At 39.4% G+C, this 19,201-nt stretch overlaps 1 protein-coding gene across 26 annotated transcripts in view; it reads right to left on the bottom strand.

Annotated features, from left to right (window-relative positions):
* Positions 1–19,201, bottom strand: part of LOC138824597 (coiled-coil domain-containing protein 66-like) — an 81,695-nt gene that overhangs the window by 46,004 nt on the left and 16,490 nt on the right. For 8 of the 26 annotated variants that reach the window (XM_070018458.1, XM_070018457.1, XM_070018442.1 and 5 more), the window contains exon 8: positions 1,904–1,966. The exons of 17 other annotated variants lie outside the window; for them this stretch is intronic. In XM_070018458.1, coding sequence (XP_069874559.1) covers positions 1,904–1,966 — 63 coding nt within the window. Of the gene's footprint in view, positions 1–1,903; positions 1,967–12,810; positions 12,855–19,201 lie in introns of those variants that run through there. One more of the 26 variants, XM_070018454.1, reaches the window with a different exon arrangement.

Raw genomic sequence — 19,201 nt, forward strand, 5'->3', positions numbered from 1 at the left:
AATTTTTCAGTTTGCCTAAAGACATGAGGAATGACTGACTACATCCACCCACCACCTTCCCTCTCTTCCTCGATGTCCTCTACCTCAGGGTTATACACACCCAGATATTTCAACTCTCCTTGCCAATGCCAATCAAGTTTTATCAGTATCTTATCAACCACATTCCTAGGGGATATTTGGCTCAGTAGTAATGTGGTAGAGTACTAGACTAGCATGCCCAAGACTCTGGGGAGCGGAGCTGCTCCTGGCATCCAAATCCATTAACACCCGTAAGTCATTTTCCCTGTCATTCAGAGAAAATATGTGAGAATGGACAGCAACTTTTCTGTGGCAGTCCAGAACAATTATTTTTACCTAGCTGACATTTCACTTTTCAGAGAAAACTGTGACATCTAAGACATCAAAATCCATACCAACCTTACAAGACCTCCAAAGAACAACCTGTTTAAAATTCTAAGGCATCACAACATTGAAAACAATGAGTTCCCCAAGTATGAGACCCTATGACTTTCTAAATTCTGCTGCATTTGATTCCAGTAGGCGATCTAACTATCTTGACTTCCATTTTAATGATACTGGGGGGGGGGGGACAATTTTTTATTCATTTCATTAATTCATTTACTGACTCTGGTAAAACATCATCAATATTTAAAATTTAGGGGGAGCAAGAGAGAAGAAGGGGAAGTTTATAGAGCGGGTAAACTTGTTCAAAGTAATATTGATGCATGTATGGAATTACCACAATGGAATTACCTAATTAAATTCAAAAAAGTTAATTGTAAAAAAAAAAAAAAAAAAAAAAAAAATTATCACTGACTATTCAAAGGTTACTTCCTTCCACCTTGAGAATCTAAGCTAAGCATGTGGAATGTAGGTGTGCTTGACCTCTGAACTCCACTGGTTAGTCATGTCTCCTGTCTCTCTTCTTTATGGTGGGGCTAATGTCTCTATGTCTGAAGCATTAAAGGAAATAAGGCAAATAAAAAAGGTAGGGAAATGTACTTACTTGTCCAATCCCCAGTAGACTCTTATTCTTTCTCTCTACTTTGCTGATTATGCCACCATTCATCAGCTAAACTGTTCTTTCTAAAGGCTGACAGCATTGCAACTGACAATATTGACAGTAGTAGTGGAGAAAATATGAGAACTGTGGTAATATTAAAACAAATCTGGTAAACTCATGTCTTGACAGACCAGTAACCAATTATATAAGGACCTGCAATTTCTAGTACATTCTTTCCTCTAAGCCTAATCCCACAAAGTCTAGGTTTTATAATTATGATTTTAGTAAAAAAAATTATAAAATTTTAACTGAAATTTAAATATAAAACAAGTTGTATTCTCTCCCCATTGGCCTCTGTACCTCACATTTGAACATAAATAAAACAAAAATTACATGTAGCATACCACAAAAGTTTACTGGTTTCCTCCTAGTAATAAAGAATGAAGAATAGAAAGTAGTAGTAGTAATAAAGATGATAGGAATAGTAAATAGTAAGGGAGAAAGATAAGAAAAGTTAACATTAAGCCGGGCGCTGGTGGCTCACGCCTGTAATCCTAGCTACTCAGGAGGCTGAGATCTGAGGATCGCGGTTCAAAGCCAGCCCCGGGCAAGAGAGACCGTGAGACTCCTATCTCCAATAAACCACCAGAAAACCGGAAGTGGCACTGTAGCTCAAGCGGTAGAGCGCTTGCCTTGAGCTGAAGATCTGAGGGCCAGCGCCCAAGCCCAGAGTTCAAGCCCCATGACTGACCAAAAAAAAAAAAAAAAAGAAAGAAAAGGTAACATTAGACTTCCAAAACAACAACAAAAAAGAAAACTCAAGTTTCCAAGAAAAACAGTCAAATTAAAGGTATTTTAACAGATGAATATTCTCTACAACATTCTCTCTCTCCCCCCTACCTTTGCTAATCTTTCTCTTGCTCTCATTCTCATTTCTTTCTTCCTTTCTTTTCGACTCAGCATCTGTTTTTCCAAGCAGAGATCAAACAATAGTTTGTATGGTTGAATTATCAGTTTAACTGCCAATATTTCTTATTTTAAAATGAAACTGCACAGAGCTTAATTTATAAACACTATGTATAAAGTTAACAACTGTGAACTACAGTGGCATGTCAAATTGTCATAGAATATTGGTTTATTTTGTGAAGAGCTATTGGGACATTTCTATGATGGGACTGATTGCAGGAAACAGTAATCACATAGCGCTTAGGAACATAGTAATCATATGCTTCCTTTTAATAAAACTTAAAGCACACAGGTAAATCTGAGTCAGGCATAATCTGGCACTTTAGTCCTCTCTATTCCTGCCACAGTGACAGACACCACTAATCAATCCCAGAACTTTTCTAGTGTTCAGATGGCCTGTAAAACAGTTTCTTCAATGTACTATGCAGTTTCTACCTACTGATTAGAAATGGTTAAAAAAAAAAAAAAAGTGAAATTATTTTCTGAGTTTAACTTTTGTTTCTTGAAGCAATGCTCAAGATTGTTCACATCTCAAATATGAAAAATATTCTAATATTCAAATATGTAGCATATTCTCAAATGATAGACAGTTGTAGCATTCTCAAAGAGACTTACTAGCCTTCAGCAAAAGAGCTCAGGAACAATGCCCAGGCCCCCAGTTCAAGCCCCATGATCAACAACAACAAAAACTTTCACTAGCTATGTTAGAGATTAGTGGAACACTATATGCTTAGTATGTGCAAGGCCTTGAGTTCTAGAAAAGACTATAAATGTAACCGTAATCTTGGTATCTAGCACAATGACAATGACGGTCACTGTCCAGTTCATTTTGTGTTCAGGTTGCCCTTAGGGCAATTCTTGATAGATTTGTTCCACTTGAAATATAAAGTTCTCTTGGACTTAGTAACCAAGTCACGCTTCTATTACTATTACTATTACTATTATTATTATTATATCATCATTATCGTCATCATCATGACTTTTAAGTAGTTGTATAAAGGGGTTTCAGTCAATGTCAGTTTATAAGCACAATGTATTTTGACCAATGTCATCTCTTTTCATCGTTTTCCCCATCATTGCCAATCAATCAAGCTCCTTGATTTTCCTATATATATTGAATATTATGACTGCATTCTCCTACTTTTCTTCTTTTCATTCATCTGTTCTCCCTGCCCTTGACCCATCCCCAGACATCATTTTCTTTATATAAGGCACATTCTGTCCGGCACTACTGGTAGTGTCTTGGTAGACTACCTGGTGATCTCTAATGTCAAGATTGTCAGTTGCAATGCTGTCAGCCTTTAGAAAGAACAGTTTAGCTGATGAATGGTGGCATAATCAGCAAAGTAGAGAGAAAGAATAAGAGTCTACTGGGGATTGGACAAGTAAGTACATTTCCCTACCTTTTTTACTTGCCTTATTTCCTTTAATGCTTCAGCATCCTTATGAGAGAACGGAGACTCAGAGACATTAGCCCCACCATAAAGAAGAGAGACAGGAGACATGACTAACCAGTAGATGTGACTGACTTCAGGGACAGCTTGTATATAACACCTCTGTCTAACTGTCCTCTGGTGACTAACAGAATCTTGCAGTAGGAATGCATCTTAAACATTACAGTCACAACTTTCCCCCTCGCAATTCAGTAGCCATCATCATTCTTTCCAAGACTCCTTCAGTCAGAGTGGATTATATTGAGAGCAAGCAACCAGTTCACTTCCAGATTGGACCAGTGAAGGTATGGCTCCTTACCACTTCCTTTGGAGGGTCTTTCAGAATCGCAGACATCCACATGAAATCTGATAACTTACATGGATAAAGGGATGCTAGGGGTTTGTAAATATTAAATACCACAATTCACACAATGTAATCTTGTATTGAAATGTCTTAAATTTATCTTCCTGCCTTCAAACAGAAACAATATGTTTATTCTAACTTTACAGATGAAGCAGTCAAAGAAAGAGGCAAGAGTACTTCCTAATCTTTATCAGGTGCCTACATGCTAATACTCTCCATATAGGTAATACACATGGGCTTACTCTAGCTTTATATCCACCACTATGTACCCAGTTTTAATTCCCTCTGGTTATTTTTATTACACTATCACTTGCTATATATTTTTAGTTAATTAGTTTATTATTTGTGTCTTCCCCAACCCACTAGACTGTTCATTCCTTAAGATTCAGATTTTGGCTAGGTATGGCTCATGCCTGTAATCCTAGCTACTCAGGAAGTTGAGATCAGAGATTCATGGTGTGCAAAAAGACTAGGCAGAACTGTCCATGAAACTCTATCCTCAAAACTGCAAGTAAAAAACCATGTTGGAGGAATGCCTCAAGTGGAAAGGTGTCAGGTAAAAGAGAAAGCAAGCATGAGGCATTGGCACAACACAAAAATAAAAACCATCTTTGATTTTCATTCATTTATTGCTATGTCCTAATAGTGAATGGTACATAGTATATGCTCAGTAAATATTGTTTGAATAATTGCATGGGAATCAGAGAGATAGAATAGTGTTTCTGAGGTCACACAGCCTTTCATCATCTTCATTTACTGACCACCTGAGCTCTGACTCCTCAGTTATTTGGATAATTAAAACTCCGTTATCATCTGGAAGTCTAGAGTACATTATATTGCAGTAATATTGTCAGTAATAATGTCACATCTCTTGTCAATGTATTTCATAGTAAATAAAGTCTTTGACAAAATACATTCTGACATTATTGCTTACTCATATATAATTTTTAAATAAAAGAATCTGAATCCAGGAAAAGCAGATATATCCGTAGACTTTTGAAAACCTGAAGTGAATTATCTTTATGAGATTATACCAGCAAGGGACTCAAATCAAAATTCCTCCTCTATGCTTCCTTCCTGGTTGCTCAAACTTAGCTAGTTCAGATGGAGGCCTTTCAATTCAACAATCCTTGCCACAGTGGCCTACTGTGGGCCACCCTGTGTTATCTATCAGTGGTAAATAGGATAAATGAATCCCTGTTGTTAGGCAGCTCAGAGGGTACTGGGGGAGGACTGCAATGACAGCTTTACCATGCAGCACTATAGTGAATGTAGCAGAAGTGGAAGGAAAGGCTGTGAGTTGGATGCTGCAGTAAGGAAGACTTCAGGAGGGAAGGGGACCAAGGCTGAGAATTACTGTCAACAGGCAGGAAGAATCCTAAGTATACTACCAAGTGAAGCAGAGAAATTGTGAGATTTCGAGTTTCAAACAAAACTGAGAAGTAGTAGAACTGAGATGACTGATTGTCATCCGGGCATTATTCTGGTCCAAATGTCTGGAGACATTTGTCACAACTGGGGAGGTGTGTTACTGACATCTAGTGGATAGAGGCCAAGGATGCTACCAAGCACCCTACAGGCAACACACCTCCAATAGAGTACTACATAACCTAAAATGCCTAGTAGTGGCAAATTTGAGGAAGCTTGACTTAAAGATGATGACCTTTGAAGTTCAATACTCACCAGCGGAGTCCCAGATCTACCCTTAAGTAACCAAATGATGCTGGGCAAATGATTGTTTGCTTTGTTAAAATTCCTCAGTGGTCACTCATTCACTCAGTAGATGTCTAAAAGCTTTCTTAAGTGTAGATAGGGCAAATTAGGCATGACAGTGATTCATAACAAAAAGGAGTTTGAGGTGTTCCTGCAGATGCATGCCAGAAACCAAGGAAGCTTCAAGAAGGAACATCTTCTAGGCAAAAGAGATATAAAAAAAAAAAAAATGGGTTCCTGGAAGAAGGGTACTTAATTGGACAGGAAAAGGATGGTGAGAAGTTATCCAGATAAATAAGAGCAGATTAAACAAGAAAGCAAAAGATTCCCATTGCAGAATGCTTACATTATACCTGACTATAGGAAGGGTTTCTCACCTTCTGAGGTCCTTGACTCCCAGGTAGATATTTCCTAACCTCCTTTACAGTTAGATATGGCTGCAGAACTAAATTCTCAATAAAATATGAGAATGGTTAGCATCAAGAAAACTAAAACCAACAAACGGTGGTTAAGATGGTAGGAGAAAGAAACCTTATACACTATAAATTAGTAAGGCCACTATGGATCTCAATAGAACCATCCTCAAAAAATTAAAAGAACTAGAACTAGACTCCACTTTACTACTTCTTTGTATATACCTAAAAGAATTAAAGCCAGACCCCTACAGAGCTACTTACACATCCATGTTTATTATCATAGCACTATTCACAATTGCCAGGTAGTGAAATCAGTCTAGGTGCTCATCAATGGATAAAGAAAATGTGTTGTATATATCCAGTGGAATTTTTTTCAGCCATAAAGAAGAACAAAATTAGCCAGGTGCTGGTGGCTCATGCCTATAATCCCAGCTACTCTGGAGGCTGAAATCTGAGGATCGAGGTTTAAAGCCAGTCACGGTAGGAAAGTCTGTGAGACTCATCTCCAATTAAGCAACAGAAATACCAGAAGTGGAGCTGTGGTTTAAGTGTTAGAATGCTAGCTTTGAGCACAAAAGCTCAGGGACAGGCCCAGGCCCTGAGTTCAATCTCTCTCTCTCTCTCTCTCTCTCTCTCTCTCTCTCTCTCTCTCTCTCTCTCTCTCTCTCTCTCTCTCTCTCTCTTTGTCTCTCTCTCTCTCACACACACACACAAAGAACAAAATTATACATTTGTAGGGAACTGTATAGAACAGAGAGACAGTTGTATGTTTTCTCTCATATGTGGAATTCAGAAAGCAAAGAAAATGACATGAATGAAAAAGGGCTACTATTAGTAATATGGAAAGAGAAAAGTGGGAAGAGGCAGAGGAGATAGGAAAGTGTAAGAAAGAGAATGAATATGATCAAAGTATGTTATATGATTATTAAAATGTCACGATGAATCTTATTACACTGTCCAATTAATAAACACTAATGAAAAATGTGAGAAAAAGTGTCAATTTCTGGATATAGATATTTTACTCATTAATTTTTAAATGACTTTCTTTAGTTATTCCTTCCAAAATGGTAACCTAGAGAGTAGTTCAGACACCAAGAGCAGCCATGGTAGGGTAGAAGTTAGTAAAAAATTTTGATAAAGAACTAGATCAATATCTCCAGATCTGTGGACATTATGGGTTGTGTTGAAATTTCTCTATTCTTTCATTGTAGCACGAGAGTAGCTATTCTAATAGGTGGGCATGGCAGAGTCCATACAACTTTATGAATAAAGAAAAGCAGAAGGCTGGTTGCCATCCCCCATGTAAGACATGGAGGAACAAAAGGATGGAAAGAACCTGACAGATAGCATGCAACAGAACTTCCCTATTTAACTAGACCCTTTTCTTCACTGTTCTTAAATGAATGCACACAATGTTTAAGCCTTCCCACCCAGCCTTTCCCTAACTAACACATGTGTTTCCTAGACATCTTGGTGTTGATTTAGATTATCCTGGGAACCAAGTAACCAGATAAACAATACTGAGTCTTCTGAAGAAATGACTTCTGAGCACCAGGGCTTGGGGAACAAGGCAGCTGTGGTTGATGTAGGTTGAACTCTCCATCGAGCTAAGGGTGCAAGCAGGAGATATCATTTAGAAGGTCAAAACCTAGCATATCATCTAATTCTGGCTGTCTGATACCTATTAGTATCTTTCTAGAACCCCCAAAAGTAAACAAACAGCTGGGGTTAGCAACACGGTGAGCCAACGGTGAGAAACTCAATGCATTTTTGGCCTGGCCCTGCAAGTTCAGCAGCAACTTCACATTATCATGAAAGGGGAACTTCTTGTGGGCCTCTGGACCAATCTCCTAGGTATTCATTATTTCTGGTTTGCTCTACAGCTGCTTTAGCTGCTACAGGCATATCTTACTCCAAGAGTCTGGAACAAAATGATCATAATCATTTTTACATTCATAATCCATTTGGATCTACAGCTCTATTTTAGGTAATCCAATCTCCATCAGAAATTAATCATTGCCAATTCTAAATAATCCTTCGACCACCGTGAAGCATTGGGAGTGAAAGGTGGTGCAGCGGTGCCAGGACTCACCTAAGGAGGAAGGAATGGAGAAAACCCATGTAGTCTGATCCTCTCACAGGTGAGAAAATTGATGACAAGAGGGATTAACCAAGTAAAATCACAAAACTAAAGTAGAAATAATTACACATGTGGTTTGGACAAAGAGTTATGAGTTTCTGTATTTGTGCGGCCTTTCTTTCTTTCTTTCCTTCCTTCTTCCCTTCCCTCCCTTCGCACCCTCTCTCTTTCTTTCTTTTGGGGTGGGGAGGTAGCAGTCCTGAGGCTTGAACTCAGAGCTTGGGTGCTGTCCCTGAGCTGTTTTGCTCAAGGCTAGTGCTCTACCACTTGAGCCACAGCACCACTTCCGACTTTTTTTCTTTTTGCTTATGTGGTGCTGAGGAATCGAACCCAGGGCCTCATAGATGCAAGGCAAGCACTCTACCACTGAGGCACCTTCCCAGCCCCAAACCTCTGGAGTTTTGACTGATTTCTCCCAAAGGAGGAGGCAACAATGCTTGATAAGAAATGCACTCATTACCTTGCCCATGTAATTGTAACCCCTCTGTTCAGTATTTTCACAATAAAAAAGGCCCATTTATGTTTGTTGTTATCAAGTAATGAGAGCTGTGCCTCCTCCAATGCAGCTTTTCTTTTTTCCTTACAGAATTCCATGGCCTTCAGTCTTTAGACAGAGAAGAGAAGAAGCAGTAGGAACATTCCAGGTTAAATGATTAAAAGATGTCACTAGAAAAATCCACTTTTCTGTTTTTCATTTCTCTGTTTGTTGTGTCTTCAGGTACACCCTAAGTGTGAAAAAAAATGCCAACACAGCTCCTTCTACACGCAGGGCCCTTGGGCTAGGCTGCCACTCCTGAGTTATGTCTTACAAGCCATACCGCCCAGTGGTAGATACACATAATACAGGAGGATTCAGAAAGACTGAGCACGCCCCTTCTTAAACATCATAGTGAGAACACAGGTGTTGTGTTGTTGACTTTCTCTTAATTCACATATTTTACAGTACTTAATAGCACAGATGCTTGTGCTTTTTGACTTAGGATGGGGTTATGTTACTTGAAACACATTCTAAGTTGAAAGTAACAGTAAGTCAAAATTATATTTAATATGTAACTCAGGCTTGCCTCCCCAAATGTGCTCAGAACCTATACCTTAGCCTCATACCTTAGTAATTGAGCAATCACCTTGTATGATACCTACTTACAATCAAGAGTTGAATGTCTCATGCAATTTACCAAATAGCATACTGAAAGTACCAAAAACCAGAGTGATTATATGTACATGCTTTTGTATACTTCTGTAGGATGGTAAAATCACTTAAGTAAAACCATTCTAAGTTGCAGACCATTTGTATTTATAAATTCTCTAGTCTGATATCCAAAAAGATAAGCTGGTTGAGGAAATCTCTAGGAGATGGCACTGGGGTCATTTGTTTATCAATCCGACCAAAGTAGTAAAATTCCTACTTAGCTTTCCTACCAGCTGGTTGGCATCCATGCTTCCAATCACAGAAGCTTTGTGGTAAGGAAGCAGCTGGAACAACCGTTGGCCACATTTTTGACCCCCCAATCAAACTGCTGTAGAAATGCATATATCCAAATCTTTTCAACGTGTTCTCCGATACACCAAATTCATTACAATAAGGACCATCTCGGGTAGACCAAAGCAGTTCTGATCCTTTCTGAGCCTGGTGGCAGGAAGCTGGGGATGTTTACACATAAAGAGCTAAGGTGTAGCTCATACCAAATAATCTTCACTGACAAGATTTTTAAGGATAAAATCTTCTTCCTCACAAAATAAGCATATCTTATGTGTTTGCAAGTAATCAGGCAACTACTATGCTGTAAAAAACTACTATTTTGTATTAAGGATTATTTTTTTTTACTTTTTCTTGTTTGGTTACATATATAAGTCATATAATAGAAGATTGAGAAGACAAGGGAAAAGAAAACAATCTTACTGACCAAAAATAATTTTCTAATACCTTTAAACATCAGTGTCTCTCATTCAATCTTGAGCCCCTCCCCTCTCCTCCTTATATACAACATGCAGACAAACACATCTTCACATAGCTGCATGCTAAACATAATAGGGGTTTTTGTTTGTCTGTTTTGTTTTTGTGCTCATCTTTGGCCTGGATGCTGTCCCTGAACTTCTGTGCTCAAGGCTAGAGTTCTACTACTTGAGCAATAAGGCCACTTTTCTGGTCCTTAATTGGAGATAAGAATCTCATGGGTTTTCCTGCCTGTGCTGATTTCAAACCTTGATCTTCAGATTTCAGCCTCCTGAGTAGCTAGGATTATAGGTGTGAGCCACCATTGCTGGGCAATTTAATTTAAATTTAAATAACCAAACTTGGTTAGAGACTACCATACTAAAATTAAAGACTCTAGATCAACTTTATGTCACTTAACACTTTCAGAGTTACTGTGCCATATCAAACTTGTCTCTTAATAAATCCCAAACATGGATGGTAGGGGGAAAACAATGGAGGGGGTAACAATGTTCAAGAGGAAGTGGAAGTGTACTCATTACCTCACTCATGTAACTGTAACCCTCTGTATAGTATCTTTACAATAAAAAAAATTAAAAAAAAAAATAAATCCCAAACACAAGGTTGACATTAAAGAACAATGATTTTTTTGTTTTAATCAAAGTTTTATAACCGGTCCCTCAAGTGTTCTCCACATCTTCTGAGAAAAGAAGGGCAAGCAATATATTTTCCCATTTCATATATGATGAAAACTGGAATTTATGGAGGTAAAGTAATTCACCCACAATTATTTACAAGAAGCAAATGACACCTGGCCCATGTTTTCTAGTCTCATTTCATTGGTTTTTTTGCTCATAAAATTGGCTTGCATTATCTGCCTGTGCCTTAATACAAATTGATTTATTTCTTCCTAGCTTTTGCTTATGCCTAGGACACTGGGTAAATTACTGTTCCTTTATCTACCTTTCATCTTCCAGAAATCAACTTAGATGTTACATAGTTCCTCCAGCAATCTTTCCCTGACCAAGGCCTGGGTTGTATACCTCACTTACAAACTCCTTATGTTCTCACCCCAGGAGTCCTTCTTTACTTTGTGCATCACAATTGCTTATTTCTGTATCTGAAACTGGAAGCTCTGTGAAGTTGGGACTATGCCACTCTCATTACCCATTAGCAACTAGTCAGGCAATCCTCACAGCCATGGACCTCAAGCAACACTTGTTTGAGTAAGTAAATACCTAAGTAAATAAATCCCTAACAAAAGAAAGAATTCCAAAGCATGTCTATCAGCAAGGTGTATATGTTCTGAGGTTGATAAAATAATTCCAAATAATCCTCTAATGTGATTATCAGAATAATACACAACCAATTAGTAGGTTAATCGAATCTGTCTGGCAAATACCAGTAGTGTGTCCATGATATACTAAGCCTTGTTGATTCCAGCACTTGGATGCTCAATAGGAAATAAAAAAAGACACAAACAATGCTATAATTTGATGAAACTGACAATAAACAAGGTAGCCAATTACAAGTGCTAGGGAGTATAGTGAACAAGGTCATCAGTGGAGCAATTGGAACTGCAGGGTAAAGAAAGCATTTCCAGCATTTTTTTCACTATTTTATACAATGTGTGGTCATAAGAGCAGAAAACCCAGGTAACAGGTTAAGAGAGGGAAAATCCATTGATATATAAAATTATACTTAATGTTCTGATACTTGGCATAAGTATTTGTGTGTGTGTGTGTGTGTGTGTGTGTGTGTGTGTGTGTGTGTGCGCACGTGCACATGTGTGCATTTATAAACCTTGTGGACAAATGTGATAGTGTGTCTCAAACAAGTATCATGGTTAAACCATTTCTATAACCGAAGGTCCATTAAAAAAATGAATACCAGGTACCATGTAAAGCATCCTAGACCTTCTTATTCCAAATGTTGCAACAATTCAGTGAGGTAAACACAGTCATTATCCCCATTCTACATGCTAAGAAATGAAGCACAGGAAGAATAAGTCCCCCATCAAGGTCCTATGACAAGTGAGTGTTAGGAACTGAACCAAAGCAGTTTAATAGTAGAGCCACAGTCTCTCAACTACATTGCCACAGAGGGAAACTATGTACTCTGACGGTAAACTTCATTCTCTACAATAGTTTCTATCAACCATGTGGGGCATTTAAAGTGAAATAAATGAACACAAATACAGTCTAAAATTGTTTCACCATCATACTCGCCACATATGAAGCACCAAGCAGTCATGTACTAGAAGGGCCACCATCCTGGAGAGGGCCGGTGGAGGACTTGTCACCGTACAAAGTTCTACTGGATGGCAAACAACCAGAGACATAGCTTAATGTAACTCTGGTCTTGGGTCTGTGCTTGTTCCCTGGCTCCACTTGGTCTACTAGACACAGATCCCAAATGTTGCAAGGGAACAAGTGAACATCTACGTGGGAAGACTCTTTGCATTCCTGTGCCCTGTATTGCATTGAAAGGGCACAGGGCAACCTGGGACTGGCTGACCAGAGGACCAGCTTTCAGTGCTAGCTCTTTGCTCTACGCTGGCTATTGTTCTGAACAAATGAGAAACCAAAAAGATGGAACACAGAAATGCTCAGCATGTGTAAATAGTTACATTAAAGAAAATAAAAGCTTGCCACAACACCTTCAAAGAGCTGACCTTAATGGAAACACCAAATTTTTATCATTCTTTCAAAATTATTTCTCCTATTAAATGTGAGCCCTTCCATCAAAGCCACATTTGCTCGTTTAGTCAACCACTCTCCTAGCCTTGGGCAGCACACGCTTTTCCACTTCTTCTCAGGTAACCCTCTTGGCTACTGTGAATGCTACAAAACCCACTTCAAAGCACGGAGTCGGCGGGAACAGGATCTACAAGGCCAAGAAGAAAAGAATCCAGGGATGGAGTAAGACATGAAATTTAGGAAGGAAGACAAAAGCATTTGTGGACATCTTCGCAAATGCATCAACACCAGCAAATTGCAGAAAACAGAATGGGCTACAGAAATGAAACTGTACTTCTTAATCAAATGTCCTTTCCAGAAACCTGGTTATTCACATGTTCTAAAATTCAGGAAAAGTACTCTGGTGGCTAGACACACATAAGCAAACTCTAACCTCATTTCATGTACATTTTCTCTTGTTGGTTATCAGGATAATCATGTAAGAAACACTAATTTAGTACTGGTACATTTACTTTACAAGGACAAAAATCAAAACAATTTAAGTATGAGATTGACAGAGAATCTACATATGATCTAGAATCAAACCAAATTATTCTGTGGCCTACTCTGAAGGGTTTTAGCTCTAACACTGAGCTGCATTTCACTTTACTTTTGCACTTTAAAGAATAAATCATACTTTATACTGTTCAGACCAGCACAGTTAGGGCATATGTAAAGAAAGCCTTTGAAATTTATAGGAAGGGCATGAAATAGCTAAGAAAATAAGAAACATGGCTGATGTACTCCATCTTTTTTTTAAAAGTAGTTGCACAGTCAGATACCAATAGCTCACATCTATAATTCTAGCTGCTTAGGAAGCTGAAATCTGAGGACCATGGTTCAAAGCCAGCCTGAAAAGTTTGTGGGACTCATCTACAATGAATTCCCCAAAAAGTGGAAATGAAGCTGTGGCTCAAATGGTAGAGAGCTAGCCTTGAGCAAAAACAGCTCAGGGTCAGCATCCAGGCCCTGAGTTCAAGCCCCAGGACTAGTATACATATACACAAACTAAGAAGTAGTCATCTAGCAGGTGACCAGTTGGAAGATATATGTGGGTTAGGAAATGTTGGGTACTCACTGACAAAACTGCATAACTGTTGGGTAAATATGGCTCTGGTAACTCAATGTCCCATCCAAGATAGCACTGTTCCTGCCTTTCTCCACCACAAGTCTCACAAAGATAACATTGCATGCAAGAACTCAATGGATCCCATGCAAAGTCATCTCACATAAGTATGGTGATTGTCTCCTCATCCTTCGTGAATGTCCAGCCAGAAAACTCGGCTGCTCTGTAGCACTCTTCTCCCTTAACTGTAGTGGCTGCCCAGCCCATCTCCCTGGGACAGACCACATTGCTTTGTCTGTTCTACCAGTACACTATGCACTCCAACAAGGAAGTCTTTAAACACAGGAACCAGAGACCTAACCTAGAGCAGTCCCTAGTAATGTTTGTTAAAACATTACAAACAAGAACTTTTTGGTTTATTTTGGGGAAAGTAAGAGGGAACACAGAAATGGGGAACAAAGGGTGAACAAGTATCATTAAGATACTATGTTGAAAATGAACTATACAACTTGGGCCTAGGGAAGTCAGAAGAGAAAAAACTAGGAGAACACTACAGAAGAGGTGACATTGTTCAAAAAGAAAGGTACTCATTATCTTATTCATGTAACTGTAACTCCTCTGTGCATCACCTTTACAATAAAAATAAATGTAAAGAAAGAACCTAACAAATGGTCCCAAGAGTCCAGATATGAATTCAAATACAGTAAAGATACCCGCACAGAAATCTGCTTTCTCGGTGAACTGTGGTAGGCAGAATGTCGCTACTCTTATCTTGTTCCTTGGTATTTTATCATGAATATTTTATACTATATGCCAAGGAGGATCTTACCCATGTATTTAAAGTCACTGGTGAGTTGATCTTAAAACAGAAAAATGATCCTTAATTTTCTGGTGGGCCCAATGCAATCAGCTGAGCCTTTAATTTAAAGTAAAAGCCAAAGAAATGTGTTAAGGAGGGAAGTTGGAGAGATTTCAAAGAAAGAAATCCACCTGCTGTGGCTGTCTTAAAGATGGAGGGGCCATATGAAAAGCATGAGAGGAAATTAGCCCTGCCAACAACGAATGACCTCAGAAGAAGAGCTCAAACTCTAGTGGAAAACTGTAGTTGAAGATGATCATTTAATTTCAGCCTGTGAGCCCCTGAGCATAGAAACCAGCTAGAACTCTGAATTCTAAAGATGAAGATAGCTAATGCGTGATGTGTTAAGCTGCTGAGTTTGTGATAATTTGCTATGGCAGCAATGCATACTAAGGCAGGGAGTTTCCCAGATGTGGCAGACCCTAACACAGGGTTTGATTAAAGTCTTCAGGTAGACAAGCATTTTCAGCCAAAAATGATCAGGGAATAGATAAGTAAGCCCAGAAAGGGAAGACGGCCTACACAAAATGTATAAGGAAGCATGTTTCCATGACAAGGATGGGGCTCAGGCCCAATGGGGGGCTCTGAGCAAGGTACACAGCCCACTTCATTTACCCCCTCAAAGGAGAGAGCTAGGATCCTGGTTCACCAGGTGCCCAGCCACAGATAGTAACTCTCCAGAACTTCTGACTTCTTGCTGGTTCCTTCTCCCTTATAGTCTCCTCTAGAAGAGGAAGGCCACCTTGATAAGAGAATCTGCAGAAAGCCCTGTGCAAGGCAGTGGTCTGTAGGAGGGGTATAAATCTGAAGCACTGAAATGATACCTGGTGTGGGGACATCCCAAAGATGTGTGTGACTCCAGCAACTGGTTTTTGCACCAATGGCAGATGCAAACTCATCCCATGGGTAATGCCATTATTTTTAGGGCAATTCAAATACTTCCTTTCCTCAGGTAAAAGGCTGTGCTTGCTAAACAAGTAGTTATTTTTTACAAGAATAAATTATTCCATAAAAGAATTGGATTTGAAAACAGTTCCCCAAGCAAACAGTAAGCCTAAGATTGTCATGAGCAGGCAAAGCTGGGCAAGTGGAACTTCCAATTGGAATTTCAAACTGTGAGAGAGATTAAAAGCATTTTCTGGTGTGTGATGTGTGTAGCAGGATAGAGGAAATAACAATGCATCCTTCATGGGGGGGCAATGTTCATCAGACTCATGTAGAGGCTAGTCTCATGTGCCATTGAACATGGAATGCTTCCAACCTTAAAGTCTTAGGTTTGCAGGATACAAGAGCTTTCTACTCATGCCCAATAACATTTTAGTACTTTCTAGGCCATGAGTCATCATCTAGTATGTACAACCATTTTTGCTATTACTATCCCCCCATCTTATACCCAACTGAGGCTATGAAAGGACAGACTGCTTGTCCAAGGCTAGATAGACATAACACATAAGCCCGGGTCTGACTTGCTACTCTGGTACCTGCTGTGAACATTTCCTGGCTTTTCCCATTTCCCATTCAACATCCAGTGTTTGGTTCAGCCTTTCCAGCAGTGAGGTGAGCAGCCCTTTGCCTCCTCTTAACAATAAATTGTACCATAGTGCCCATATCTGGACACCTTCATGTTCACCCAAGGGGTAACCTGCTCATCCTGTTCATTGTAGAAAAGGTTTCAGTTTGCAAGCCAGTAGACTTGTGTTATGATAAAAAATATTTCATTTATTTAGGACAAAGTTAAGCATTCCCAAATATCCATCATGAATAAATTAATGTTACTATCCAGGGAATGGCTTCCTGATAAAGGCTCTCTTGAGCTCACATCCCTGTCATCCTCTTCCCTTTGAGATTATGCCACAAGTAGGACCTCAAACTTCCTAGCTTCTAAAGTATAAGGAAGAAGTCTCTATTCTTCCTAAAACTACTCAACCTGTGGAATCATGTTGTAGCAGCACAGAGAAGACTCAAACAAGTGACTGATGAGGTAAATAGGTAGTTTCCCAGTCTGACAAACAGACCATTCAGAGAACCTGCTCATGGGCTATTTTGAGGGTCAAGTAGAATAATGCTCATAAAGAGCTTTGGAGCATGCCTTTACCACAAGAAGCCCTCAATAAATTAAGTTTCATCACCATTATTGCCTGCTTAACATTTTCTAATTCTTTGTTATTAGTAACAAACCTCCAGCTGGTAAGGACATCGTAATTCCAGCTAAGTCAAAGGAACTGCCTTCTGCTTCTCAACTGGATACTGCTAGAATTGACCTCTCCTACCAACCTGTAGAGCCAGACTTCTGATCACCAGTCACCACGTTATTCCCAGGGCACTATATTTCTAGGGGACCAGAAGTAAGATATAAACTCTGCATGATGTGACTGCCTAGTCATGATGTGACCCATTTCCTTTGTCAAAACTGCCAAGATCATCTAGAACGAACCTGGAGACTATACCCTGAATATTTCAATTCATTACAGTGGTATTTGTGAAACTCATACTCTGTGACAAGCTCTAGGCTCAGGGATAAGCCTCACTACTCAATCAGCCAGGTGCCATCTATGGGGGAAAGCATAGCAAAGTACCTCTCACCTTACCAGGAGACTTGGCGAGAGTAAATAAATCCAAAAAATCAGAATATAAAACCCCACTACCATCAGCTTTCATGCTTAGAAGAATAGGGGCAATCTAAGTCTTGTTTTGAACAAAATATCCATCAACTGTGAAATGCTATGGCACTGATGTCTTTAAAACATGTAGTACAGAAATTCAATCATCTGCAGAGCACTGGTACCTCACAGCTATAATCCAAGCTACTCAAGAGGATGAGCTTTGAAGATCGTTCAAAGCAGCCCTGGCAGAAAAGTCTATGGGACTCTTACCTCCAATTAACCACCAAAAAGCTTGAAGTGGAGTTATGGCTCAAGTGCCAGAGCACTAGCCTTGAGCAAAAACAGCTCAGGGATAGCACCCAAGCCCCAGGACTGGCACAAAACAACAACAACAACAACCACAAATTGAATAATCTTTCTTCTTGCAAAGAATGAGCAAGATCAGAAACTGATATTTGGCTCAAATGGTTTGGGTTCAACCCCTGTCTAGATACTTGTAAGTTGACCTCTTTACTCAATAATCTGGCTTCTCTTTATCTGCAAGACAGAGACATTGATGCTATCCATCTAGGAAGGCTCCTCTTAAGTGCTGTGTGATTTAGCTGGGACAAGACAGCTAAATCACTTAGTATAGACATTTCAGATATAAAATTCTCAGAAAGTAAGTTGAGTGCTGGTAGCTCACACCTGTAATTCTAGCTACTAGGAGGCTGAGATCTATGGACCATGGTTTGAAGCCAGCTCAGGCAGGTAAACCTGACAAACTCTTAGCTCCAATTAACCACTAAAAAGCCAGAAATGGAGCTATGACTCAAGTGGCAGGGTGCTAGCCTTCAGCACAAAAGGGTTTTCAATTTCATGACTGGGATACATAGACAAAACAAACAAACAAAAGTCTCATAAAGTTTTCCTTTTTAATAAAATGCCTCAAACTTCACTATGTAGATTTACTAGTAATAAGCCAGCAAAGAGATTTCTAATGGATTCAAAGAAACAAGAGGACTGACTTTTTTTGCCTGGATGCTGTCCCTCAGCTCTTCAGCTAAAGGCTAGGGCTCTACTACTTGAGCCACAGTGCCATTTCCAGTTTTTTCTGCTTATGTGATGATGAGGAATCAAACCCAGGGCCTCATGCATGCAAGGCAAGCACTCTACTACTAAGCCACCTTCCTAGCCCAGGACTGACATATTTTTTTAGTGGGAAACACCTCAAAGTCAACATGCATAGAGTATGTTCACAAGCCCATAAGTGTCCCTGTGTCTGCTCAGGCTGATAGAAGGGAACCCATTTTTGCAGAGAACAGAGCACATTTCAAGGCTGGCACTGGTGCCAACTAATGTGAGTCACCCTGTGGAAATTCATTTTTTTTTACATTAGCTTTTAATGATCCTTCTCTACTGCTCATACAGGACTATGGTTTGAAGTAAACGCATTCAAATAAACATCTTTTGGTGCCAGAACTGCCATGGGCACATACTTTTCTTTCAATGGTCCTGGGAAGTGGTTTGTTAAACTATTGTTCTCAATTAAAAACTCATGTGTTTGTTCAGACCAATATGGGTCGCCGCTTTGAGTGAAAGATCCCCTTGACATGGCAAAACTTCTACTTGTGACAAGCCCATGCCAAGTGCGTCTTAACCAGATGCAGGCCCGGGTTTGATTAGCAGCCACTGAATTCCATGTAAAATCAGATAATGATGGTTTTTCTCCTCTCTACTGAGCAAATAGCCTCAGCTTTTAATCAAGTCTATATATGAAAAACCTCTATGTGAATAACTACATGCAGCACAATGGTTTTAAAACTATGGTTCATCTCAACTTTCCTGACCTCTGACTGTTTAATCTGAGAGAGACCTGTACAATACCAACTAAAAATAAAGGGGACTACAATATTTATTTTGACAGATTCCATATAGATATAATAGAGGAACAGGTGGTGTGAGGAAATTCTCTACCACACAGAGAG

This window comes from Dipodomys merriami, unplaced genomic scaffold (genome assembly GCF_024711535.1).
Source record: "Dipodomys merriami isolate MVZ:Mamm:240054 unplaced genomic scaffold, mDipMer1.0.p SCAF_13, whole genome shotgun sequence".
Lineage (NCBI taxonomy): Eukaryota > Metazoa > Chordata > Mammalia > Rodentia > Heteromyidae > Dipodomys > Dipodomys merriami.